This window comes from Mesoplodon bidens, assembly GCF_964165515.1.
Source record: "Mesoplodon bidens genome assembly, chromosome: 2".
Taxonomy (NCBI): domain Eukaryota; kingdom Metazoa; phylum Chordata; class Mammalia; order Artiodactyla; family Ziphiidae; genus Mesoplodon; species Mesoplodon bidens.
The window spans coordinates 105,407,807-105,435,296 of record NC_138177.1 but is presented as its reverse complement, the minus strand read 5'-3'; the positions used below and the strand labels follow the sequence as shown (position 1 = coordinate 105,435,296).

The 27,490-nt window shown below is 41.0% G+C and overlaps 1 protein-coding gene across 7 annotated transcripts in view; it reads right to left on the bottom strand.

Moving 5' to 3' along the window:
• Positions 1-206: 206 nt before the first annotated feature.
• Positions 207-27,490, bottom strand: part of TGFBR3 (transforming growth factor beta receptor 3) — a 200,822-nt gene continuing 173,538 nt past the window's right edge. For 4 of the 7 annotated variants that reach the window (XM_081226551.1, XM_081226550.1, XM_081226554.1 and 1 more), the window contains 4 exons: positions 26,479-26,599; positions 17,233-17,274; positions 14,301-14,408; positions 207-3,633 (listed from right to left, as the gene is read on the bottom strand). In XM_081226551.1, coding sequence (XP_081082677.1) covers positions 3,515-3,633; positions 14,301-14,408; positions 17,233-17,274; positions 26,479-26,599 — 390 coding nt within the window. In that variant the 3' untranslated portion in view covers positions 207-3,514. The remainder of the gene's footprint in view (positions 3,634-14,300; positions 14,409-17,232; positions 17,275-26,478; positions 26,600-27,490) is intronic. The other 3 variants (XM_081226552.1, XM_081226555.1, XM_081226556.1) reach the window with 1 other exon arrangement.

Here is a 27,490-nt window from a genome sequence, read left to right as displayed (position 1 = left end):
AGAAGAGTAGCAGCTCCTGCACGCCCCCTCCGGTCTGTCTACCCCACCCCCCACCCCCGACCTCTGCTCTGTGAGCCTTCGCCCTTCCCCTCCCTCCTCCTCATCAGCACAGTCGTAGCGGAGGATAAATTTAGGAGAAAGGCACAATGAACAAGGGTTATATCAGCCTGAGGGTAGAATTTAATGATGACCAAACAAGACACGTATTAATAATTGATATATATCTTTTTATTATGCACAGATAAAGGACTTAAAACTGTGGTTATCAAAACTATACATCTAAGCATGTTCACAAGATTGACGACATACTGAACAGAGAAAAGAGTACAACAGGGGTGCTCAAACTGGCCACAGGGATTTTCAGGGTACTCTTTTTACCCTCATAGATGATGAAAAACAGCAACAAAATCAGGCTCATTCAGGAAAAACCAGAAGAGAGAAGTATTGTATTTGGAAACTGATAATAGTCCTTTTCAGAAAAACATCTGTCAGTTTCATGAACAACCCCCAGCGAAAACAAACAGGAAAAAAAAAATCACACGCACGAGTCACCCAACAAAATGTGCTCTGTTAACACAATCAGCAGTACAACCATCACTCAAATCATGAGGTAGTTACAGTACAAAAAGACCTGCACGCAAGTGCACCCCCCTCACACACTCACAAGCACACCCAAAACAGAACACACACAGGAAAACGGGTTTACAATCTCATTACAGACAAGGAAAAGACCTTTTGTTTTGTTTAGAAAATGCTATAGAAACAGCTTACTCAGAAGGAATCTGACTTTCCAAATTCAGAGCAACGGCTGGTACACACCACACGGTGAAAAGCTATAGGGTATTACACAATCTGCCTTCGAATTTAGAGCATTTCAACAATAGCTTTAGCATCAAATAAACAAAACAAAATGGCTCTGCAAATGAAGGGTGTAACCTGCAGAAGTAACAAAAGACTTTGCAGATAGAGGAATTTAACTGGAATATAAAAACAGTTTTAAAGAAACTTGTAGGACATGTTATAAAGTAGAGCTTATACTTTGTATTAAAACTGTGAAGTATGAAGCAACTGGAAATGCTGTAACAGGAAGCTAGGGAGAAAACACAATTTTTAAAAAATGTTCACTTTTTAGAAACATTTCAGAAATACTTAATGATGTTCACTCTGCAATTAACACAGGATTGGGTTTCATAAAAACATGAATTTCTTGATCTGAATAATACTTCTGGATAGTAAGACCCAAACAAATAAAAGTTGATTTCTTCTTTCTTTTAAAATCTTTTGGTTTGCACCCATAAATTTGTAAATTAATTTTAAATTATTTATAAAATCATTGGCAATGTAGAATCTCTCTCAAAAATATACATTTAAATATATTACAAAAGGTTTTAACCCTGTCCATCTAAGAATTGGACCTTTTAATACCTCTTAATAGCTAATCATCTTTTTAACAGTATGGATACGGATTTTTAAAAAGCAAAGAACTGATCAAAAGAATTCACAGTAACTGAAATTAAACATTTCATATGGAGTAACTTAAATTTATCTAAAACACTTAAATATATCTTTATACACAGATTTTTGTAGTAAAATATAGCTATAAGTGACTTAAAGACTCTAGTCTTCTTTGAAGACATCTTTAAACTTTTTTATACATAGAATATGCTAAAACAATACATTCTGCTGAAGGTTAGGCAAAGCGCATTATTTTCAAACACAGGTAGCATAATCTAGGCCCTCCACTCTGATACCTTTATGTTAAAAAAAGTTAACTGAAGGCAAAATTTTTTCTAATCTCCTATCTTTATTTGTCTGTGAAAATCTGCAAAATTATCAATATAGATAGCCTGGAAATCTTAGCCCGCAATCTGTTTTGATTAAAATCATCCCGATTGAATGTCTATAACTATCAAATCAATCAGAGCATGACTCCATGATGGGTTAACGATTGTCAATCTCTACCTATTTGCCTTGTAGACACTGCCCTCAGGTCTCCGGTGACATCAACATTTCCTACTTAAGATTCCATTCACAGAGAACCAGGCACAACTTCCTTATTTTAAGAGCAGTTAGATTTGCTTATGAATAGTTTGGGGGTAGAATCTAGCCTGTTCTATTTGTAGACTTCTGAGTTGTTTGGGAGAATTCTGGAAAAAGTAATATTTATTTGCAATGAAGTTACCTTCAGTAGTAAATGATTTGGCATGGACATTTTCCTCTGGCATCTTTTTTTTTAGCATAGAGGTATCAGTTGAGCTTATTTTAGCTGCAAAGTGGCATCATATTATTCCATTTTAATAAAATTCACCTCAAATTCTTTTTGAGTTCTGGGGCTATATTTAAGGCAAGAGAACTAAAGCAATCCAAATGAGTGTCTTTTTCTGTATCTCATCAGTTTCCTGGCAGAACTGGTGACACTGTTCAGATAACCAACAGGAATCCAAAAGGATCTGCCATACATTTGTATCTTACAAGAGCTTGGTGTTTACAGAAGGGTCTATTGAAAAGGTTGACATGTTTTGCATGGAAACACTAATTCTCTCAAATATATTTAAGAATAAGTTCCAACTCTGAAGGTGTAGGACATTTTTAAAATGGGAATGAATTTTCTCTTCTTAAACTGAAAAAAACGAATGTGCCAAATGACATATTACATACTTGTACTGGTACATATATCACTGTGCAAATTCCTCAACTTTACAACTGAATTTTGCCCCCATTTACACATTAATGTAATAGAACACATTGTCATAAATGGGCACAAATCTTCAGTCCCAGATTTTGGCCATTGTCAATTTCTAGATGCCTATAAAGAAATGCAAAATTTGCATTAAGACATTTTTGCAGTTGGTGTGTGAATGTGGGGAGAAGGAGGAAGCTGATAAGGAAATCAGCACTGGTTTTGGCCCAGGGCACAAGAAAGGAATGTTGCCTTGAGGTGTGTCAGGATGCAGTCCGTGAGGGCAGCACCCATCAAGCCGACACAGCAGTCCCCACAAGTGTGGCAGCAAGGTGAGAAGTGTGCATCCAGAAGGTGCAAATTAGAAATGGAGGAACACACTGAGAAAGCCTTGAAGCATTTCTGTTGTTTTACATCTTGGTTCAGTTATAAAAGAATCTTTGGCCACATCTACTCACTGGTTCTACTATCTGGCTATTATCCTTTTACCAACCCTTTGCGTCTGGGTAAAACGCAGGGCTCCAAATTACGGATGTTCTTACCTGGACAAAGCAGCATTTTAAAAACTGGCATGTGTTTCACATTGAAAACCCCCAAGCCTGTGAGGGGCTGGTGGAGAAGGCCACCACCTTAGCTTTCTCACATGAATCTAGTGTGTTACAGAAGCCCAGGGGTCACATTTATATTAGTCCTGGGTGGGGGGTGAACACAACAGGTGATCGCTATATTGAAATTCACTCTCTTTACCAGGGACCCACAATCTAGCCTCCTGAGTCTGGAATCTGGACCCAGGCGTGGGCTCCCAGTCCTGCCCTTGGTGGTGGGTGGGGCAGGCTAGGCTGTGCTGCTGCTGGAGCAGGGCGTGCTCTGCGTGCTACCGATGCTGTGCGCAGCGCTGCTGTTTTCCGAGGCTGGTGGGGAGGTGGGGACCTGCTGCCTTCCTGCAGTCTCTCCTGCAGTTAATGAAGAAAAGGGGTGAGGAGAGATGCATGTTACACATGTGCACTTCTGAAAAGTCCTTTTTCTCAGTTTTTATCTTATTTAGTTATTTTCTTAATATCTTTTTTGGAGTATAATTGCTTTACAATGGTGTCCTAGTTTCTGCTGTATAACAATGAAAAGCCCATTTTCTCTGATGTTCTTCTCATCCATGGGCAGAAGCAACTAGACCAAAAGGCCTTGTACCATAAGGCTGTTCTGCTTGTGGGTATTTTATTTTGCTTCTAAAGCCTCTTTTATGGGGGAAAGAGAACTGATTTCAAGCGGACTGACAGTTAATAGGGGCAAAGACCCCTGATAGTTGAGGATGAACACCCAGGATTTCAGTGCCTGCAACCTTTGAAGGCCACCATCATCTGTACTGTGTGATCCAACTGACTAGCACCTGTATTCAGGAAACACCTCCTCTCATAAAGGTATCATAGGGTTCGGAGAGTGAGACCTTTAAACTGTAATAAGAGAATCCTGGCAATTTGGAGGCCTTTTTCTGAATACCCCTGTTCGAAATAGGGGTGGTGACGGCTAGGTTTCGCCCTAGCTACAGCGGAGAGAACACTGTGCACAGAGCACATGACCCGCCTGAGAAATGGAGGTATAGGAGGAGCCTGCTCCCAGAAACACCTTTTGAAGAAGGGGCTTAGCTGTTGCACAAGGGGACTGTGGTTGCCAGGCAACAGCCCCTCCATTCGGAGGTTTACTGCAGGGTGCAGCCTGAGTTATCTCCTCACACATCAAGCACCCCACTTTTCATCACACACCCCACTGCATTTCAGCAAAGCCCATACCTCACGCCAAGTGCGCAGGGCTGTGGGGAGTGGTGGGGGGAACCTTGGGTCACACAGATGGTCTGCATTTAGCGCTGCAAAAGGCTCTCGAGCTGTCTTTTCTTCAACAAAACTGGCCTCAGGGCAGCCCTCAAACAATGGCTCTAGGTAGGGAAAAGTGATCAAGGCTCTCTGATGACAAATACTGCATTTTCTTCGAAAAGTCAAAGCATCAACTTCGTACACTTCTGGTCAGCGATCTCCCCACTCCAATGTGGGAAGCCCCAGAGGGCCAGGTCTGTTTATGAATGAGCCTCCTCTTTCCTGTCAGGCAGAAATACACAGCACTCCACAGTTGATAAGCAACCCTCTGGCCTCTTCCTTAAAACAAAACACACCAGCAAAGGCTCTGCCCTCCAAGCACAGGAACTTGGTCTGTTACTTCCATTCCCCTTTTGGGGCCCCTCAAAAGCCTCTGCCAAAACAGCAGTTCTACAAAATGTAGAAGCAGCTCATGCCTCTGGGTCTGGTTACAGCTTTCCCTGTCACCCATTTATGAACCACACAGCTACAACACACATTCTGGCCTCAACCTCAGGGCCTGCATATGCTTGCTGCATATTTGGCCCTTGCTGTATTTCCTCTGATTATCTATTCTTCTGGGACTGGTGGGATGGAGAGGGGAGAGCAGGTCAATATTCCTCAGAGGCAGAGAAACAATGTATTCTCCCTCTTCTTTTTTTGGCAATCTATATTTTGGACCCTTTCCAGCATTACCCTCTACCCTTCATGTGTGCATTTAGTTAAAGGTGGGGAAGGTTGCCTCAATGACAGTGACTTTCTGCCAGAAATCCACTTTCCCCAGAGTGGGAACTTTATTTCTAAAAGGAAATTAAATCTGTTAGCTATTCTGAATTATGTCTACCCTCTCCCACCCCCAAAAACCCCCAAATCCTCCAGAGACTAGAACAACTCATGATATACTTTAAAAATTCAGCCCCCTTACAACCCACATGTTGAAACATACCCAGCTGGATTCTCAGGTTATCAATTAGCAGGACTAAAGTGTCTGTATGTGAAGCACATTTTAAAAATATCTTTTCCCCATTTCAATAAAGGATCCATCAGAAAAGCAGGAGGTAAGTCAATACCCCACCTCCCCGTTTTGGCTCACGTGGGTTTCGTTCGTTCAGCCTGATAGCAGCTAAAGCAAGATGGCTTTGGCTGTTCTATCGACAGTGAACAGGTTTGTCTCATCCCAAATGTGACGTGTGCTTGATTATTCACATTCAGGAAAAGTGCCAGTACTACTCCCTGCCCAGGAAGTCTGAATATTTGCTTTCCGATGTCTATTTGCCAAATATAATTTGTTGTCAGGTCAGTTTATTTTAATCATTGCCCATTAAAAAGGTCTTTCAACTTCTAGAGTTTTGGAAACTCTTGCGCTAATACAAAACACCATCCAAAATGAAACCCCAAGCAAAACAAAACAAAGAAGTCCCCTATACTCAAGACTACAGGATACATTTCACCAGGGTGGGCAAGTCAACTTAACCTAATAATCTGCTGGCTTTGAGAAAACAGTGTGCCAAGGAGTACCTTTGTTTGAGAATCTGCTTGGAAATGTTGAAAACAGCTTCTTTAGACTATCCCTTCTAGCTCTGTGTCTATTTTCACATGTAAGATGTGAGATTTCCCAGTATAACCAAGTTGTTAAAAACTTTTACCTTTGGAAAAACTTTCACCTTTGGAGAAGTCAAGAAAAGTTTTCTCATTGTCAGATGCAAGTGGCACTACAGAAAAATTCACCATGAGAAAGGAAGTTTAATGTGCAGATGCTTCTGCTTAAAAAGCCAGCAGAGTCCCTTAGGTTTTCTAAGATGGGTTCTTTGGTTTTCTGCTCTCTATCACAGTGACCTCTGATTTCTTGGAGCACTGAGTTTCTCTAAAATATCCCTTGGGTGACAAGTACAACTGGCCTACTTCTGGAGAAGATGGATGGTCAGGGAGGACTGCAGGGCTATGCAGAGCAGGCGCACTTAGAGAATGCAAGTTCGAGGAAGGCTCCCTGCTCATAAATATCAAACTTGGCCATCAGAAGAAATGTGTTCAGTCTTCATGCTTTGCTCCTAAAATCTCAAACCACCGAGGAAGAGATATTTGGGAAGGAGAGTGAGTAGGGGAAAGAGGCATCTGGCACACGGGCTACTCAGAAGGAAGGTGTGTTAGGACAAGGATTCATTCCACCCGGCTCAGTGTGTGTTGGTGGTATAATGGTGAACATGGCTGCCTTCCATTCCACCCGGCTCACATATTAGCCCGTGGCTGAGCTTAGATATTGCCAGAGATGTTTTTAAGAAAAAAAAATAAAAACCCACATCTTTTAAGGGATAACCTATTTCCTTTCTTTAGCTTGGCATGGAGCTGTCCAGATCCGATCTCCTGCCACCTCTTTGGCAGTCTACTTTACAACTGGATTCTTATCTCTTAAATCTTTCACCATGGCAGGTTCTGGGGAAGAAACTTAATCTAAAGATGTGAATAACATGGAGAAGCTCTACGGGGAAACAACAACAGAAGAATTTTAAAGAAAGGTGAGAGGAATCTCAATGATTTAGCCCAAAGCAGACAGTTTGCAAATATTGCCCACAGAGGATTATTACAAAGAGGAGCAGACAGGTGTACTGCTCCCTGGAGAGCAGTACATGAGGAAATGAGTTTAAATGGCAGTGACAGAGATTTAGGTCACATAGCAGGGAACTTGCTGATTATGAGGATTGGTTAGTTATAGTGGGAATTTATGGAATTTCTTTCTTGAGAGATATTTAAGCATGGGATCGAAAACCATATGCCTGGGGGTGACTTAGACCTAATATTACTTGATGCTGCAGAGAAAACAAAGATATTTTCCTCTAGGCCTATGTGTTGGTTGCAATTTTGTACCAATTATTGTCTCTTGATATCCTTATTATAATTATTTCACAAGCTCGCTCCAATAAGGAGAGTGAACTAGACCACCTTTAGTTTAGAGAAGCTTTCAATCACTATTCATCATTTTCAAAAATTGTCCCTCTTGGGCTTCCCTGGTGGCGCAGTGGTTGAGAGTCCGCCTGCCGATGCAGGGGGCGCGGGTTCGTGCCCCAGTCCGGGAAGATCCCACGTGCCGCGGAGCGGCTGGGCCCGTGAGCCATGGCCGCTGGGCCTGCGTGTCCGGAGCCTGTGCTCCGCAACGGGAGAGGCCACAACAGTGAGAGGCCCACATACAGCAAAAGCAAAAAAAAAAAAAAAAAAAAAAAATTGTCCCTCCTCACTTTTCAAGCTAAAGGACTTTCCTGTTGTAGGCAAAACTCTGCAGGAGGGGTGAATTAGATGTTGTTATAAGTTATGGAGAAAGGTTCCAAGGCAGGAAGTACAGTCTTTCAAAATGTTCTACCTCCCACTTTCTTTCTATATTCCCGCAATATGGCCAACCTGTTCGCACCTGCACTTTGGTTTTCTGTAGGCATCTTACTTTAACTTAACCTGAGCGCTTGGGTGAAAAGAGTGGATCCTGCCCTCTCTCCAGGCATACCAGGGTTCCCATCTGTCCCACCTGCATCTTTCTGATCCCTGGGAGTTAGTCTCTTGTCTCCTACTTAGTCCCACTTCAGCTGGTCTTCTTGCTGTTTCTTTCTTCACCTGGACTAACCTGGGGAGCTTGGAGAAATTTCAGATGCCTGAAAGCATTTGAAGCCTCCAGAGATGCTCCTAATTAAAAGGAGCATCCTAATTACCTGACTCAGGTGGACCTCGGTATGTGCTTGACTTCTGCTTTAAGAACATACAGTGTGTTCAACTCAGGATTGTTGAACAGAAGCCCGAGGGATTGGGACAGGCACACCTAATTCAACACCTCAGCATTTTACTTTGTTCTGTGAAACACAGTGTTCCTTCCACACTTAGATTTTTTTCTGCCTGCACATGTGAGCAACCTTACATTTTTTGGAGGACTTTGGAGTTCAGAAAACTTTTCACTTGCATTTCTTGTTTAAATACTCTCACCTTCATAACCCTGTGAAGTACAGATCATCTCTATGTTTACTAAAGAGAAACATGGTTCATATTCTTGGCTCAGGTAACAAGATTAGCAGTTGAACAAACTAGTGCTTCAAGTCCAATTTCTGACAATAGCCCACATTTAAGGTGGTACAGATACACATAAAAGGTGACCTCCCTCCCACTTTTCTCCTCTTCTTTCTCTTCTTCCTCTTCTTATTATCATCAGACTTTGAGTGCATCCTGTTCAGGGACCACAAAGGCAAGTTAAAGTAAAGATAAATTATAACAATATCTAACCCACCGCCTCCGACAGTTTTGCCCGCAAAAGGTAGGTCTTTTTTCTTGGAGAATGGGGAGGGATAATTTTTTGAAACTGATGAAAAGGGATTGAAAACTTCCCTAAACTAAAGGTAGTCTAGTTTACTCTTCTCACAGGAGGGAGCTTATGAAATTCAAATATCAAGAATCAAGATATTAATTGGTACAAAACTGCAAGTCATAGGCTTAGAGGAAAACCTTACCAAAATGACAATTTACAGATTTTTAAAAGGCATAAACCTATAAGAAGAAAGAAAACCTACAAGAAGAAGAAAGAAAACAGGAGTGGAGACAATAGCAATAAAATATTGGAAGCTAATGAGGAAATGGGTGAGTAGTAACTGACTTAGCAGATTCAAGTCAAGGCTTAGGTGGAACCTAAGCCACCACTAGGAAAAGCTGAGCAACAGCCAAGTAGTAACACAGAACTCCTCAAAAACTCAGGAAATGGTGGCATCAGGTACCCCTAGACAAGAGGGTGAACATGGGGCTGTAAGAAGTTGGGTTGGCTAAACTTCTGTTTGAGAAGCAGTAACATTTCTCTAAATCCCCTTCTTTACTCCATGGTGCTGGGACCCTGCCCTTCCTCATCTAGGAGGAAGACAGCAAGTTTACTCTCTAAAGAGGATGAAACTAGGGTTCCGGGAATGACCAACACCAGCACAATTGAGGGTAGAGAACCACAGTTACAGAGGAGAATTAAATTAATGTCTACATGTTGAATGTTGTGACCCCCAGAATGCTGACAGCCAGAACTACAACCTCCAGGAAGGAAACAGGAAAACGTGTTTCACTGAAAACCTGATAAGCTCAAGAGGAAAGATCCAAAGATGAGATACAGGAGTTCCTCAGTAAAAGGCCTAGCCAGATCACCCTAAGGGAAGTTCAAAATCAATATGTTCTACCCACAAGCTCAGAACTTCCCTATTCTTAAATAACTCTATATTAATATTCTCAGAGAGATAAGACATTGCACCCATAAGATAAGAGTAGGATATATTTTTTTAATTCATAGGAAATACTTCTTGGAATTAACAAATGTGAAGGCAGTATTAAAAATGCAGTAAGAAACCGAAAGATAAAGATGAAGAAATCTCCTAGAAAATAAAGAAAGGAAAAAGATGGAAAACAGAAAAGGAAAATTAGAGCACGATTCAAGAAGTTCAACTTTCAAATAAAATTATTTCTAGAATGAGAGAACAAAAAAAACAGGGGCAAGAAAAAATAAATAATTCTAAAAAATCTCAACAATGAAGGACATAGTTTCTAGACTGAAAGGGCTCAATTAATGCCCAGCATAATGAATGAAAATATACCTAAATCAAGCACTATTATTGTAAAATTTCTTCCAGAGAGAAAAAACAGCTCAGGAATCTGAATGGCTTTGCATTTCCCCAAAGCAATCTTCAGAGGTAAAACTCGACGAAGAGCGCTTTCAAAATTCTGAAGAAAAACTAGTTGTAACCTAAAATTCTATACCTTGCCAAACTATCTACCAAGTGTTTGTATAAAATGAGGATATTTGCAGACATGCATGGTGCAAAAAACATTTACCTCTTATGTTCCCTTTAAACCAAGGAGGGGGAAGACAAGATCCATGACACAGGACATCCACAACTCGAAAGTACTGAGGAAAATGAATCAGTAGAGTATCTGATGTCTGAATGTGTAAGTGTAAGAGGAAATTGAGACAACTGGCAGAGTCAACTCATGAATCAGTGATAATTAAATACAAAACCAAGGTAATGTGGGGGTGGAGAGAGAGACAATTATTAATTCTAGGGAGAAGTCATGCAGGAGAAGCAACACTATTATACTACATGGCTAAAGTGTGGTTAGTATTTAGGCTGTCATAATAACGCAAACATTAATTCTGACCTAACCAAAATGTCAGTATAATTCTATTTGGAGGATGGTGGGGACAAGGGGGACAAAAAGGGCATGAATATATAATTGGGACACAGGGCTGAAAGAGAACTAAATTTTCATTTTCCATAGTAAGAGGTCGACAGAAAAGACCTAAAATTTTTGTCAAGAAGTGGCAATATATTCATGTTATTTAGAGATATGGATTGATGTCCAAGAGAATCAGCTAAGAGTCAAAAATGGTGCTCTGAAGAGACAGAAAAGGGAGTGGGGCAGTAGGGAACTCACGTTTTTCATAACAAGTCTTACAGAACTACTTCAGCCTTTAAACTATGTGCACGTTGTGATAAAGCTTAAAAGTTTTACTAAAAATTAAAAATAAATGCTTTTGCTCCTCTCCTCAAAAAATTAATAGATATAATATTGCACATGACTTTTGGGACCTTCATGAGTCAGGTTAGGGACAATGACCTAGCTAGGCTCCCAGGAGTATGAAGATTCTATGGCTCCATTCCAGCACCATTTCCACCCTGACTGCCCCTCCTCTCTGCACCATCTTAGTGGAGAATGTAAATATTAGAAATGGAGTTTTCCAAACAGAGTGAATATAGCCCTAAGGAAGTATCCCTTATTGTGCCCAAAGTTGTCATATGATAAAGCAGGGACCCAGCTTTTTTGGACTAACACACATTCCAGGTGTATAAGTAGATCTCCACAATTGAAACCTGTGACTTGGTTCTGCATTCTGTGCTGCAGATGGAATGGACAGCACAACAGGAAGTTGTCTAAATTAAGGATCATTTTAGCCATAGAGGCAGATGCTGCCTGAACCCCCAAATATACCATATAAGGTCTGAGTTCCACAGATTAGATTATTGTTGAAACTGAATGGACTGAGTCAGTGTTTATATAGACACCTCTTCCCATTGGCCACGGCATTATGACCTTCTCTTTTTATCTAAACTTGCTGCTAGCTGACCCAGGTAAGAAACCGAGGGGGTTCTGGATAGGAAACTACCATTTGGTCCTAAAGGGAGCCTTTTTCTTGCTTGCATGACACTGGTGCTCCTTATGAGCAGTCTTTAAAATGAACCATAGGCTATAGCTTTTAATAAAAAGTCATTTGGGGACTCCCCTGGTGGTCCAGTGGGTAAGACTCCACGCTCCCAATGCAGGGGACCTGGGTTCGATCCCTGATCAGGGAGCTGGATTCCGCATGCGTGCCACAGCTGGGAGTCCACATGCTGCAACTAAAAAGATCCCACGTGCTGCAACTAAGACTTGGCACAGCCTAAATTAATTAATTAATTAATTTTTAAAAAGTCATTTGAAGCTGTATCATATGTGATGCTAACAGGTTTAGAGCCCAAATGACAGTGTCTATAAACGTGTCAGCTTCCAAATCAGCATAATTTATTTTGCTGGAAATCATCACAGGAAGGCCTTTGTGTTTGTTTTTGTTTTTTTAATCTACTTACAAATCTACTTCTATATTAACAAAACTTAAAAACTCCTCCTTAAGTCTCTGGTTTGGGGGAGAAGGGAACAGTAACAACACACCTTAGAATTTAACAAGCAGCAATACGTGCCACAGAACCAGGCTTTGCTTTTTCCCGGTTGTAAGCATGGCCATGGACAAGATTCTGGATTACTAGAGGGAGTTCAGTGGGATCTGTTCCCATAGTGAGTGCCATCTGGTTGCCCTCTTCTGCCTTTACCTGGCTTCCTGGCCCTACTGGCCTGAGATTTGCTTTTGGGGTTTGGGGGTGTAGCTCTATGATCAAGGCCAGTCATGGCTCAGCAGGTACGTGGTAAGTGTCTGTGGGTGACTACCCCATAGAAATTCTCAGGGCTACAGAGTCTTCTCGGCGTACTTTCAAGTTCATTCCTAATATATACAGCATAAGCTGCCCAACAGCCCTAGAACCTTACAGCCATGCAGGAGATTGGGAAAAGTTGCAAAGAACTGTGAGTCTGAGATGTGAATGTGTCAGTACTCCTGTGACAAAATTATTAATTCTAAGATGCTCCTCTGCTAAACGCTGTGCCTTCCAGTGCTTGTATACGCTGTTCGTGAAGAACATTCCTAAACTGATTCACAGATGTTCATATATCCTCAGAGCCTTACGCTTAAGAGACTTATTTTCTTTCTCTCACGTGAAATATACACTTGACCCTTGAACAACGTGGAGGTTAATCTGTATGTAACTTATAGTCAGCCCTCCGCATCCGCAGTTCCTCTACATCCGTGGATTCAACCAACCGTGGACGGTTTAGTGCTGTAGTATTTATTATTGAAAAATATCCGCGTATAAGTGAACCCTCACAGTTCAAACCTGTGCTGTCTAAGGGTAACTGTCTTCACTCAAAGGTTGCTGATGAGGAATCTGTGGACTCAAAGCCTACTATTAAACTCCTAAACTTTTGTTTTGGACTGGGTGACTTTCCCATGCTAGGCACCATAGGGTTCATTCTTCTCCTTCTGCCATAATTTAAAGTAAGTCAGTCAGAGAATGCAGTATTTGAAGGGAAGATTCTGATGAAGATTAAGATATGACTTCTCAAAACGCCCTTCTGTGCTTCTCTTCCCTATAAAGCAGTCATCGTTTCAGCCTGGCTAGTTGGATGGCCCAAGGTAAGGCCAAAGATCGTGGCATGTGTTGGTTCAATGGAGAATTAATGAAATTCAAAACAGAAAGTCTGTGCCTGTCTTACCTGAATGATCAATCCAGCAGCTTACCTAGCTTCACAGTGTAAACAAGCATCTATAAACAGACAATACCAACTAGCTTCCTAGACACACCTCAAAATGCATGTCTTTCCTTTCCATATTCGCAAGGCACCTAAGAAAGAAGCAATAGAAGGGCAGTCCATTTGTTCCTTCCCCTTGCACGACAGACTCTCCGAGCCTGGCCTGCATTCTGTCTTGGAGTCAGAACAGGTTCTCTATTCAGGCCAGAATATTTCAACCTTGGGACTGGGGGTAAGGGGCAGGAAGAAAGGCACATGAGAATTTTTAGGGGTGGAAGAGCATAACTTGAAAACAAACTGCTTTGTTTCACCATTTTTATCTGTTTACAATTCATGAAAATATATTTTGAAAATTTAAATAATTTTCAAGCAAGACATGAGAATTCTATGTTTATCAAAGAAGACAGGATATGGATTTAAAAAAGGTCGAGAAATTCTGGTTTATGCCATTGATTAGGGCCTCTGGTGGACAGTGCTCAGCACCTTGGCTTCCTTTTTTACTTCCTGCCCATTTATATATTTATTCTGAAGTTTTTAGCTTCGGGGGAATGTTTTATGTTTCCAGTTTGTCTGCATTATCTTTCTTTAATTAAACCCTAACCACAAAATAGCTTTATTAGCAGCTAAGTTCAGCAACATCTCAAATGTAATTAACATAAATAGTTTAAACATTCCTTTTCTAAAAGGAATTTAGAGATTTGCTTAAAGCAAATTATATTTTTGCAAAACCCAATTCATGCCAATATGTAAATGTGAAAATGGTGGGAATGAACTTTCTCTCTCATTCATTATTTCATCCATTCATCCATGCAATGAAACACTGTGTCTATAGTGTGCCAGGCACATGGAATGTGAACCAACTGATATGCAACAGTCACACTAACCTGTGTGAGAATAGATGTACCACAAGGCCCCTGTCAGCAGTGCTCCAATCACAAATGCTGCGAACGCAATGCCCATCACGGTTAGGGTGTCCAGACCATGGAATATCGCTATAATGAAGAGAAACAAATGCATACTTTGAGTGACTGCATCACATGCTGCAATTTTATATTGTTTCACAAGTATTGGCAGAAAGGCTGAGCACCAGCTAATAAAATCTGAGGATAAAAAGCAGATTCCAGGGTTTCCCTGGTGGCGCAGTGGTTGAGAGTCCGCCTGCCGATGCAGGAGACACGGGTTCGCGCTCCAGTCCGGGAGGATCCCACATGCCGCGGAGCGGCTGGGCCCGTGAGCCATGGCTGCTGAGCTTGCACGTTCGGAGTCTGTGCTCCGCAACGGAACAGGCCACAACAGTGAGAGGCCCACGTACCGCAAAAAAAAAAAAAAAAAAGCAGATTCCAACAAAATACACTGTATGTGTACCTTGCAAATATTTTCTCAAGAGAATAATGAAATTTTCAGATTTCCAAGATACCCTCAGTTTGCAACTTATTTTGAGCAACAAACTTACTAAAAAAATCAGATTTGTCAACTCTGTAAAACCTTAGGTCTATGGTTCATTGTCTCAATCTGAGGACCTACTATTTGAATGGTAAAGTGGCTTGAAAAGTCAAAGGTTAAGATGCTTGGGAAAATAAGGTGAACTTCTATCAAAATCTGACTCATGGCTTCTTATTCACTGAACACTGAGACACTACAAAAAAACAAGAAGACACTACATAAAAAACACACTCCAAACACTTTATAAACATACCTTCATGAACATTTAAAAGTATGAAAGATAACAGGAAGAAAGGTGGTGAGAAGGAGAAAACATACAATAAGGATAAACTATTCCTATGGATTATAAAATTTCACTGACCTCCTCACATTAAACCCTCCATCTCAACAATCACCTATTGTGTCATTTAACACAACCTACTTTTTAACACTTTGCCAACCATGATCTTTCTATGAGGTGAACGGAAATACTCCTCAGTGGGGAGTGATGTCAATTTTATGGTCAGCAAAACATATAAATAGAACCAATTGTTCCTCCATTTGGCAAAGATTTTTATATTTGAAATTAACTCTAGGCCACAGAAATAGAACATTTCCTTTCATTTAAGAGAACTACCTTCTTTGAATCACTTACAAAAAGTAAAAATCAGTTTCCAAGGGAGAGAGGTTTTTGGTGGAATAAAATTTCTAAAGTCTCTCTCTTTTTTTTTTTTTTACTATAAATTGAAGGTACAGCATCTCTCCGTTATTTCAATACTGTTTCTATGCTCCTCTCCAGTCAGAAGTGACTCCAGCTGATCCCTATGTAAATTCAACAACTTCAGTGTAGAAGACACAGGTGTAGACAAAGGTGACCCTTGAGCAGCCCCAGCATTTGAAAGGGCTCAGGAAAAGTATAATGTGGTAGAGAAGATTCTGAAGGATCCAAATTCCCAAGTCCTGGTCGCTACTCTTCTAGCCATGTGCTCTATGGTGTTCATTTAACTTCTAAAAAATGGGACAGCACTACCTCACTTGCTGAAGGCAGGGGGTAAACAAAAGGAGTTTGCAAAGGGGCTGGGGATCCCCTAGGAGGAGTAAGAAGTGGGAAGAACGCTATGGAGGTTAAGACGAACCAAGCCGCCATCAACCTAATTTAGTCCGTAAGACAGATATTAAAAGATGACTTGTCTTGGGCTTCCCTGGTGGCGCAGATGGTTGAGAGTCCGCCTGCCGATGCAGGGGACACGGGTTCGTGCCCCGGTCCGGGAAGATGCCATATGCCGCGGAGCGGCTGGGCCCGTGAGCCATGGCCGCTGAGCCTGCGCGTCCTGAGCCTGCGCTCCGCAACGGGAGAGGCCACAACAGTGAGAGGCCCGCGTACCGCAAAAAAAAAAAAAAAAGATGACTTGTCTTTTCATGCCTACAGATGCAAAAGTGGGGCATGAGTAAAAGTTTTTAATGAAAATATTCTAAAATTCTAAAGATGGAGGTGTCATTTATGAGAATCAGACTAGGTGAGTACCAGAGGACGTGTCCATATGCATCTCTTTCTGGGTTCATGATACTGTTCCATGATATTGTTAAAATAATACACTTAATAGAATGGTTTATAAAGTACTTAGCATAAAGGAACTCTCCAGACTTATTTTTACATGTATGTGACGGGGTCAGCCATGGAGGCTAACCTGGAAAGTCTTAAAGAGGAAAAAAGTATAGACTCTCCTCACAAGGCAACATTATCTAGAAGAGCTCTGGGTGCACACCCAGAAAGCCCAGGCTCTTGTCCTGCCTCAGTGACAATTATAACCATGGGCAAGTCACTTAAATACTTCTGGGTCAGAGTTTTCTTCTGTATAAAGCAATGAAATTGGCCCAGATAATTTCCAATGCACCATTTTGCAGCAGTTGGGTCTCTCTCCCTTTTTGTCTTACAAGCCTTCTCAACACCCCTTGGACTAGTGATTGTCTTAATGGTATAGCAGCTAGTTCCTTTATCACTACTTCTCTGAGCAGGTAGACACTGTTGATGATACATAGAGCAAACCCCTCCCATAGCTGTATGTTAATGCTTTCAGATCACAATTGATATAAGTAGGCAGAAGATGAACTTCTCTAAAACTAGGAAAGTTACTACATTCGCATTAAGGTGATACACACCAATGGGTTAACAAATTCTTATTTTAAAATGGCAAAGGTAGAGAGGAAAAAAGAAAGGAGAATGAAGGAATGACAGGGGAAGGGAAAAAAGAAAGTACGAGAAAAATGGGGTGAGGGAGAATGAGAGCAGAAGTCTTCTTATCAAAACTCAAAGTTTGGCAAATGTTCCATAACCAACTCATTCTTATAAAAGCCCAGGAGGCTTTATTTCGAAACAGTTGCATAAAGACTTACGTGGAGAAACTGGAATCGGTTTCTTAATGCTTGGACCTGTTTCTGAAACAAAAACATAAATCATGATGCGTTCTACAGAGAAACCAAGTTCTAAGCGAAAGGTCATCGAAATCTCAGCAGAGGCTGACACTTCTATTTGTTAATAAAGACTTCCTTTGTAAAAGCTTTGTCAATTATCCTCTTTAGATATCAAGACTATAACATGGATTACTCAGAAATTTTAAACACTGTACTTTGTTAATGATCAATTGTACAGTTTCTCCAATTTGAAGAAAAATTGAAGGCAAACACCTTCAAGGAATCTGAGTCTGATAATTCGTGTGTGTGTGTGTGTGTGTGTGTGTGTGTGTACCTTTCTTTTTATTTAAAAAAGGATCCAATATCTTTAAATCCTGTGTTTCCCCAGTGTATTCAGTATTATTCGACTTTCAAAAAAGTCTTTTAGGGCTTCCCTGGTGGCACAGTGGTTGAGAGTCTGCCTGCCGATGTAGGGGACACGGGTTCGTGCCCCGGTCCGGGAAGATCCCACATGCCGTGGAGCGGCTGGGCCCATGAGCCATGGCCGCTGAGCCTGCGCATCCGGAGCCTGTGCTCCACAACGGGAGAGGCCACAACAGTGAGAGGCCCGCGTACCGCAAAAAAAAAAAAAAAAAAAAAGTCTTTTAATGTACACAAGGGGTGTAAAGGCATCTTCATTCTACCATCCTAATACTATCAGTCATCCTATAGTTCAGTTCCTCATCACGCATCTGCATTATTACAGGGCTTTTCTAACTGGTCTCCTTGTCACCACTACTGTTCCCACCCCAAATGTTTCTCCCCCCATATGTGCCCCCAGAGTGACTTTTCCAGAGCTCAGAGCTGATTATGCTATTGCCCTGATTAAAACACTCAATGACTTCCCTTCGTTTATGGGGAAAAAAATCCAAACTCTCTAGCACAGCACAGAGAGGTCTGCCTCCCTCTATCCACCTCTCTCCAGCCTCCTTTCCTCATGAGCTCCTCACCTGTGCTGGGCTCCTTGTAGTGAAGTTCCCCCAATTCTCCATGTGGCTCCATGTCATCACAAGTTGCAAGCCATCCCCTCAAGTACTCCCCCTCTCCCAGACCTGCTTTCTGGCATTTTCACAGGGAGGTCTTCTCTGATTATCTCATAGTCCGTGCCCATCCCAGCATGGCAAGTCTCTCCCACCTTTGCCCATTCCCTCCCTCTTCTGTTATAAATGTGCCACATCACATTGGAATTCTCTCAATTTTTTTTACCCCCAGGGCAGCGTCTAGATCTTATTCATCTGTATATCCTCAGGGCTCAGCCTACCATAGAACGGCCTTACCAGAAATGCTTGGTGGAGGATGGTTAGAATGTTGATGCACTTTTTGAAAATAAAGGCAATAGAGGAAATTTGGAAAAAGACTATAAGAAAATGCTTATATGCTTTGACATTTCTATACAATGCCTTTGCGTTCAGAAAGTGCTAGACAGCCTAATCTCATTTGAGGTTTCAACCAGCCCCGTAAGGGAGGCAGAAAAAGAATTCTTATCACTATTTTACCCATGAGCAGCCTGAGACTGTTATCATGTGACCAGCCCAAGGTCAGAGCTGGAAAGCATCAGGGTAGGGGCTGACCAAGGATTCCAGATTCTGCCCTGTAAGCTAAATGACTGGTGAGGGTTGCTCTGTCCTTAGCTGGGGAAGCACTGATTAAGAAGGCACTTGTGGGCTTCCCTGGTGGCACAGTGATTGAGAGTCCGCCTGCTGATGCAGGGGACACGGGTTCGTGCCCTGGTCCGGGAAGATCCCACATGCTGTGGAGCGGCTGGGCCCATGAGCCATGGCCGCTGAGCCTGCGCATCCGGAGCCTGTGCTCCGCAACGGGAGAGGCCACAGCAGTGAGAGGCCCGCATACAGCAAAAAAAAAAAGAAGGTACTTGTGCATAGTGACATGCTATTCTCAACAGTGAGAATATCATAGACCAGGGGGTAGCATATAACAGCCAACCACTCTATTTTTGTTTAAGTGAACTAAAGATGAATTTTATATTTTTAAGTCATTGAAAAAAATGAAAATAATATTTTATGATGTGAAAATTATATGAAAGTCAAATCTCTTCCATAAATAAAGTTTTATTTGAACATAACGAGGCTCATTCATTTATATATTGTTGAGGCAGGGACTCCATAAGCCATAACCTGAAAATATTCACCCTTTGGCCCTTTATAGAAAAAATGTGTTAAGTCCTCACACAGACTCTGCCCCTGTTCTTGAGAGTTTAAAAGTGATGTGTTTAGTGCCTCTCTTTATCTCCATTTTCATTCAATAAAGGAACACACACCTTGTGTTGGAATCCATAGGGAAGCAAAAAAAAAAAAAAAAAAAAACGTGAAAAATTGACCAAAACAAGCAGCATTTGAGTTGATGTTTATAAAAATAAAAAAAGCTAGATAGGATTGTAAAGTCTCGGGATTAACCATCTTAGCTGGTTGATCACATTCTTGCAGCATGGGGTATCATGGTCCAGCTCTAAGGGAAGTAATGTTATGGGATGAATCAAAGCCACTACAACTGAACGATGCCCCCTGGAGTTGTGCAGCATAGTGGCCCTGGGATCAGGATATATGCGAAAGTTATACTTAAATAAAATTACTAAGAAAATTAAAATAATTGTGTGTTTTTAAGAAAATCTATCTCAGTGTGCAGAACACACACCAACTACACAATGCACATAAAAGACTGTCTCCTGGGAGTTTGGCTCCACCAGCCTTATTGGCAGCAATAAAGTAACAACAGTGATGCCTTACATTTGTACATTTGTATAGTGTTCTACAATTGACAAAAAACCTTCACTTACATTTTCTCATTTTAAACTCTCAAGAGTCCTATGAAGTAGGGGTATCTAACCACAAAATTCTTCAAGAAGTAGTGGTTTGATACGCTGAACTAAGTCCAAAGGCATTTAAAGGTCTCTATAGCGTTCATCATGCGAGAAATATACACACTTCTGGGAAGAGTTCCATTCAATCAACCACCCATAGTTAAACTCTGTCACTCAAAATCCCCAAGAGGTTTCAAATAATGATGCTCCCCTAAGGAAACATCAGATGTGAGAATGTAGGTTTTATAGTAAGGCCTGTGTGAGAGATGACATTGTTTTAAAATTCTTAATGGCTTTACGTTATGACCTAATCCTCTTACCCCACCCCAAATAGGGGCCTCCTCATAGAGCTAATCAGAAACAGTTGTTGCTCATTTCCCCAGAGGCGAAGTTCCTCCATGCTTTCTGTGCATAAACAATAATAAGCACAAGCTGCAGATACAAGGTTAAAGGATTTGATCCTCTAACAGTTTGGTTCCAAAATTCCCAATAACCCCTGAGATTAACTAAAATAGTTTGATCTCCACCGGAACCCTATGATCGATTTGGCATGCTGAAAGGAAAAGAGTGGACAGGACAATATTTACTTTTGGTTTAAGGGTACGATTGCAAGAAAGGAATCCTAGCTATTACTGTAAAGAGAATTTTAACAGTAAAGATTTCTTTACAGACAGAACAAACTATAATCAACATTCAGAATTAAATCTTTTCATATACTCTGAGCAAACTTTGGTCTGCCCCAGAACCAAAATTTCCCTCCTCAGACTGTTAGGCATGGTTTTCATAAAAGGGATATTTCTGGGCTTATGCATGAGTAACTGACCACAGCTTCTGGCCTCAGGCTTTCAATTCAGTTCTCCTAAACATGGCAGGACCAGGCAGGCCCACAGGGAAATGAGGTGTCTAACAGGCACCCACATCTATTAGTATTTGGCACAGAAGGAAGGATGGGGAGACAAAGAAGCTTGTGCAGGCCATTGAAGATATACTTTTTACTAACTTTATTGCACTCTTAACAAATTAATCTCTGCTCTGGGTTCTTTCAATATCACTGCAATTGCCTATTCACTTATCTGCATCCTTCTACTAGATCAGTGGTTCTCAACTGGGGGTGATTTTTGCCTACTTGGCTCCTCAGGGGACATTTGGAAATGTCTAGACACATTTTGGGTTGTCACAACTGCTGGTGGAAGGGTTTGCTAAGGACATCTAGTAGGTAGAGGCCAGGGATGCTCCTCAACATCCTACAATTCGCAGGATAACGCCCACAGCAAAGAGTTACCCAGCCCAAAACATCAGTAGTGCATTAGACTGTAAAGCCTTCATTCAAAGATAGGAAAATTTGTTTACTATACGCCAAGCATGTAGTAGGTCCTCAATAAACATTTCCATTATAAATAACCATAAATATCATATATATCTTATTATTGCATACATACCCTAGCAACTCAACTTCCATGCTGCTTTCAGAGTAGTCTTCCTAAATGATCTGACCATCGGTTCTCTACTTGAGATCTTTGATGGGTCTCAACTTTTAAAGGTGCATACTGGAATATTTGTGAATAAAATGAAATGTCTGGGTTTCCTTCAAAACAATCCAGGGACAGGAAGTGATAAAACAAAATTGGCTATGAATTGGTAATTGTTGAAACCAATTGAAGGGTTTATGGGAGTTCATTCTACTATTACCTCTGTTTCTGTTTATATTTGAACTTTTCTAAAGTAAAAAGTTTTCAAAATGTGAAGCACATTGAATGAAAAAAAACCCTATGATATCTCTTGCTTACGGGATAGAGACTGAATGTCTTGGTCTGTTAATTAAACATTCATACCATCTTTCTACTCAGCTTCCCCTCATCTCTACCTCAGCCTGAGGACAAAACCTGGCTGGTGCTTTAGACTATTTTTGTTCTGGAAAAATCAAATGTGTTCCAAAAAGTAACGCCTCTTTTGGATTAATTTCCAACTGACGTTCACAACTTTCCCTTCCACTCCCCTCTAATCCCCCACAAAAACCCTAGTTTGGCTGAGATGTTAAGAGGAAGGAAAGGAAATTAACATTTACTGAGTGCCCATGATATGCCAGGTACTGTCCTGAACACATTTTAATCTTTAAAAAGTTATGTGTAAAATAGATAGCTAGTGGGAAGCAGCCGCACAGCACAGGGAGATCAGGTCGGTGCTTTGTGACCACCTAGAGGGGTGGGATAGGGAGGGTGGGAGGGAGGGAGACGCAAGAGGGAAGAGATATGGGGACATATGTATATGTATAACTGATTCACTTTGTTATAAAGCAGAAACTAACACACCACTGTAAAGCAATTATACTCCAACAAAGATGTTTAAAAAAAAAAAGTTATGTGGTAGAAATATGGAGAAAATTCAGTATTTTAAACACTTAACTTGCTAAGAATTACATATGAATTGTATATAAATAATGGCAAATTTGGGGATGTTCTTTTGTGCCCCCCATTTTTTATATATATATATGCCCTAAATTTCAGATGATTACTTTTCCCTTTCACGATTAAAAAATAAAATCATCACTGACGTGGTGTAATCATTTTTATTATGTAAGCCCAAGTGTTCTCAAATGCTGTAAAAGGTGGTCACAGCATCCAAAGCAAACGGCACTAACCTGCCTATACTTCAAAATATTTCAGAAAATACGGTAGGATGGCACCACCTCAACTATTTTAATTGTTTTGCCATAAACCATAATCTGCATAAACTATTCACGTTTCCTGGGCTTTTTTGTGAGTTACAATTCAAAGTCACAGAACTTGTCCTAAACTTTAATACTCTCTTAAACAGTTTACATGTTTCCCAACATCTTAACCCTTTGGGGGAACAGACTTTTTTCCTTAAATTCTTTTTTTTTCCTGAAAATGAAAAGATTCTATTTATTTGTATACGGTTATATGAGCATAGAGAAAGGGATGGAAAGATATACACAGGATACAAAAACTGTTAACTTTCATTAACCAGGTGTGGGTTAAGGACTAGTTATTACCTATTTTATTATACATTTAATATTGCATCAACTGTTAGAATGAATAGGTATTAATTTTATAATTAAAAATCAATAAAAATGAAAATGAAAACTTAAAATAAGTAATAAAATATATTGCTGGAAAACAAATTTTCTCAAATTATTGCATTTCTCCTCTTCCTTCAAACCCATTTCTTTTTTAAAAATTTTTACTGAAGTATAGTTGCTTTACAATATTGTGCTAGTTTATACTGTACAGCAAAGTGAATCAGCTATACGTATACATATATCCCCTCTTTTTTGGATTTCCTTCTCATTTAGGTCACCACAGAGCACTGAGTAGAGTTCTCTGTACTATACAGTAGGTTCTCATTAGTTATCCATCTTACACATAGTATAAATAGTGTAAATTCTTCAACTTCTTTTCATTTCATAATTATTAGAGTACTTGGGTGCTAACTTGCATACCAGTGTGATGCGGCATGAACAGGGGAAGGGGCCAGGAAGACGGGTATGAAGAGATAGATGCCTATGTTGCTTGCAGGTTTTTTTTTTGTTTTTTTTTTGCGGTACGCGGGCCTCTCACTGTCGTGGCCTCTCCCATTGTGGAGCACAGGTTCCAGACGCGCAGGCCCAGCGGCCATGGCTCACGGGCCTAGCCGCTCCGCAGCATGTGGGATCTTCCCGGACCGGGGCACGAACCCGTGTCCCCTGCATCGGCAGGCAGACTCTCAACCACTGCACCACCAGGGAAGCCCTGCTTGCAGTTTTTATTAAAAACTAGAATCAACCTCCCCCTAGGACAAGGCATAGGGTTTAAGAGCACAGGCTCTGCAATCAAAGTTCCTTGATTTGAATCCCAGACCCACCATTTATTTATATGCCTTGGCCATCCTTGCTCTATACTATACTTGCGTCACAGAGGGGCTATGTGGATCATATACTATTATCCACATAAAGCATATAGCACAGAGTCTTGAACTAAGTAAATGCTCAATAAATGTTAGATCATCATTATCATCATCTCCATCTCCATCACTGCCACTACCATTATCATCTATTATTGAAAATTTAAGAAGCAAAAGAATTCTAATCCAATGTTGGTTCCCAAGGGACTGAGAGATCAAAGGTAGCAAAGATGTGCTGCAAGGTTCAGGAAAGTCCCATTAAAAACAGTGCCCCAGAGGAGGGACCCAGAATTATTTATTTAGTCTTGATGGCCTATTCTCCCTGTCCACAGAAGGAAGAAACACCACCTGAAATGTGTCCATGATACTGGCAGTGGTAGCCACAGAGCAGCCCTGTGGCTGGCTGTGAAGTTGAAAACCTCTATCTGCTGCCCCAGAAAACCCAAGTGTTGAGAAGTAAGATGGACCAAATGGCCAGGGAGAGCTAGAACTTTGGCCCAGTCTCCAAAGAGCACCCACATAGTAAAAAGACAGTAAATCGTCCCATTGGTTGGGAAATTTTTACCCCCAAAGTTATTCCCAACAAGAGATCTGCCCACTTCCAGAGATACTATAGTATGTTATCTTACTACAGTAACACATTAGGCTGTCTGGCAGGAAGAACATTCATGATCCTGCTATTTTTCAAAGAGACCAATGTTATCAGGCAAATGGCCACACTCCCCTTATAAATGATTATTCCAATTCACTGAGAGGTAGAAGGAAAGCACAGACCCCAATGGCCTGCACTGAGGAGAAATGCTTCTAGAGTCAAAGGAAAATAAACATAAAAGGTGAGAGGAGTCACTCATAAAGCTAAAAACTGCCAGAAAATCTACCCCATTCAGTGTAAAGTTAGAAACAGCATTTGCATATAGCCTCTGGGAAGCCAGCCTACAGTCTAACCTTCTCAATTTGTTTAACAAACCGAAGCAATAAACTTCCTTCACCGCATGCTTCTCCACTAAAATCTACTCTCAATTAGCATATCTCATGAACTTGCTTTGATATTTGGTAAAACTTTACTCTTGAACTTTTATGTAAAGAAAACATTGACCTTTCAGGATAATTACAAAGTTTAAATAAAAGAGGAATTACTTAGAAAAATACCACCAGACTTAAAAGAATGGATGAATGAATTACTGGAAGTTATACGGCTGCAATATTGATGCCTAATTATTGTCTGGCACAGGAAAAAGCAAGCTGCTGCCTTCAGTTACCAGCAGAATGACCTCTCTCAAAATAGGTAAGAGTAACAGATGGAGTACCAGGTAGCTGTTGCTGTTGTTAAACCACTTTCACAGCACAAAACAGAGCCAGCTGTCGCCCAATTGTCACATATACTTTGCAACACAGTTAATTTATTCTTATTTCTTTCCCTTGGACCCATTAAACAAGGAACTATTTGGGCAATCCACTTAGAAAGACTGAGGCCGTTATAGCTGTTTCAAACGACTCAAAACCAACTAATAACCTAATAACGTAAAACAGACAACAACAACAAAAACATTGATGAGGAACCAATAAACATCTCATATGTACATTTCACACAAACTTTAGGAGGGCTGGGAAATGAATGAAAAATGGTTTTGCTTCTTCAAACAGTACAGCTGAGTGTTACAGCTGAAAGGGCCTCTGGGGGTCATCTGGTCGAAACCACTTCTTTTCCAGATAAAGAAAATGAAACCCCAGAACCTAAGGGGAGAGCTCCAAAGTGCCACAGCCAGCTAGCAGGGAAAGCCAAGAGCTGTGCATAAGATTCTAAAAACTAAATTATAAAAATGCACTTGAACAGTTCTCAGCCTTCTTTCGGCTGTGACACCTAAGATGGATGGTGTTCACATAGACAGTGCCCTCCCCAAAGGCATCTGCGGTCCTGAAAAGGTACTCTAATAGCGTGCAGCCAGCACAACCTTTACCAGTAGGTCATGGGAAAATGGGCTATGGACTACATGCAATTCCAGCAGGAACTCTAACCCTCTCCTATGCTTCCTCAAGGAAGCATATTTGCACGCAAGGGAGAGTGACATCGTGATGTGATGGAGGCAACCTAGACTTTGATCTAATATTTAAAGAGGAAATCATTGGGACTTCCCTGGCAGTACAGTGGTTAAGACCACACTTCCACTGCAGGGGGCACGGGTTCGATCCCTGGTTGGGTAACTAAGATCCCATATGCCGTGCAGCACGGCCAAAAAGGGGAAAATAAATAAATAAATAAGGAAATCATTTGCAAATGTATCACTAACCGCATGCCAGCAGGAGAACCAACTAAATAAAATACTCCTTGGGCAAAGAAATCTATTCTAAAGTTACTAATTGGCTATTAATTTATCTTCTGAATACAAGTGGACTTTGATTTACAGTATTGCAGCTTCTTTATGAGCAGCCCTCAGGCCCCTCTTCTCTGACTGAGCCTCCTTGAAACACACCTTTAAATTGTACTTCATGGTGGATCACAGCGAGGGGCTTGGTGAACGTCTTCTTATTCTGCATCATGGCCCAGATCATCGAGGCATCCAGCGAAGTGCAGGCTTCATCAGGAAGCACACACTGCAGAGAGGCAGAGCAAAGCAGTCGGGAGGTCACTCCAAAGGGCCTGCACAGCTGACCTGTGGCCCCTTATCAGACAGCTCACAGCTGTTTACCCCAGAAAAACAGGACATTGGGATGGTTTCAAAGAACCACAAATAATCTGGGAGATGTGAGAGCAGACCTAGTGTATTCTCAGCTGCACTTGAAGACGCAAACACGGCTGGACGGCTTCCCACAAAACAACTGGAGCTTTTAGTGTTATTTAGTCTGAAAAATAAAAAAAACTACATGACGAATGTTGGCCCTTCACCAAGCTGGCTTCACATAAATGGTTCATGTTTGTGATTTGTGATTGTGGGAAACTTCATGTATTGCATTATGAGGGTGACAGATTTTACATTTGTTGTCCAAAAAGATAATCACGTTGTCGAGTATGTTTGATTTTTTAACTCTGGTATAGGCTCATACAAAATGAAGCTTTCCAGGGTCATCTGCTTTTAATGTTCCAAAATGAAGTCCTGGGGAGTTGTGCCCAGGTGTGGAGGCCATGAGATCAGCTGTTTCTAGCTATTTTAAGGCTCCAAACTTAGAACCAGCATGCCCAAGCCTAGTGTATCTGTTTCCATTATCTTTTTCTTTAAAATAACTTTGGTTCTTTATCTATGCCCATCAGTGGGTAAAATGCTAATGTCAATGACATCCATTCCCTTTTGTTGGAAGAAGAAACATATCAATTATTTTAGAAGTCTATATACAGCAAGGTACCCAGAAAAGTTAAGTAGCTTCCAGTTCTTCCAATCACAAGAAAGCAAAGACTTGTAGCTTTACTGTCATTGCTGCTCTAGGCAACATGAAAGTCAGATACATGTTATAAGACAACTCCCCCCCCCTCCCCCAAACAAACAAACA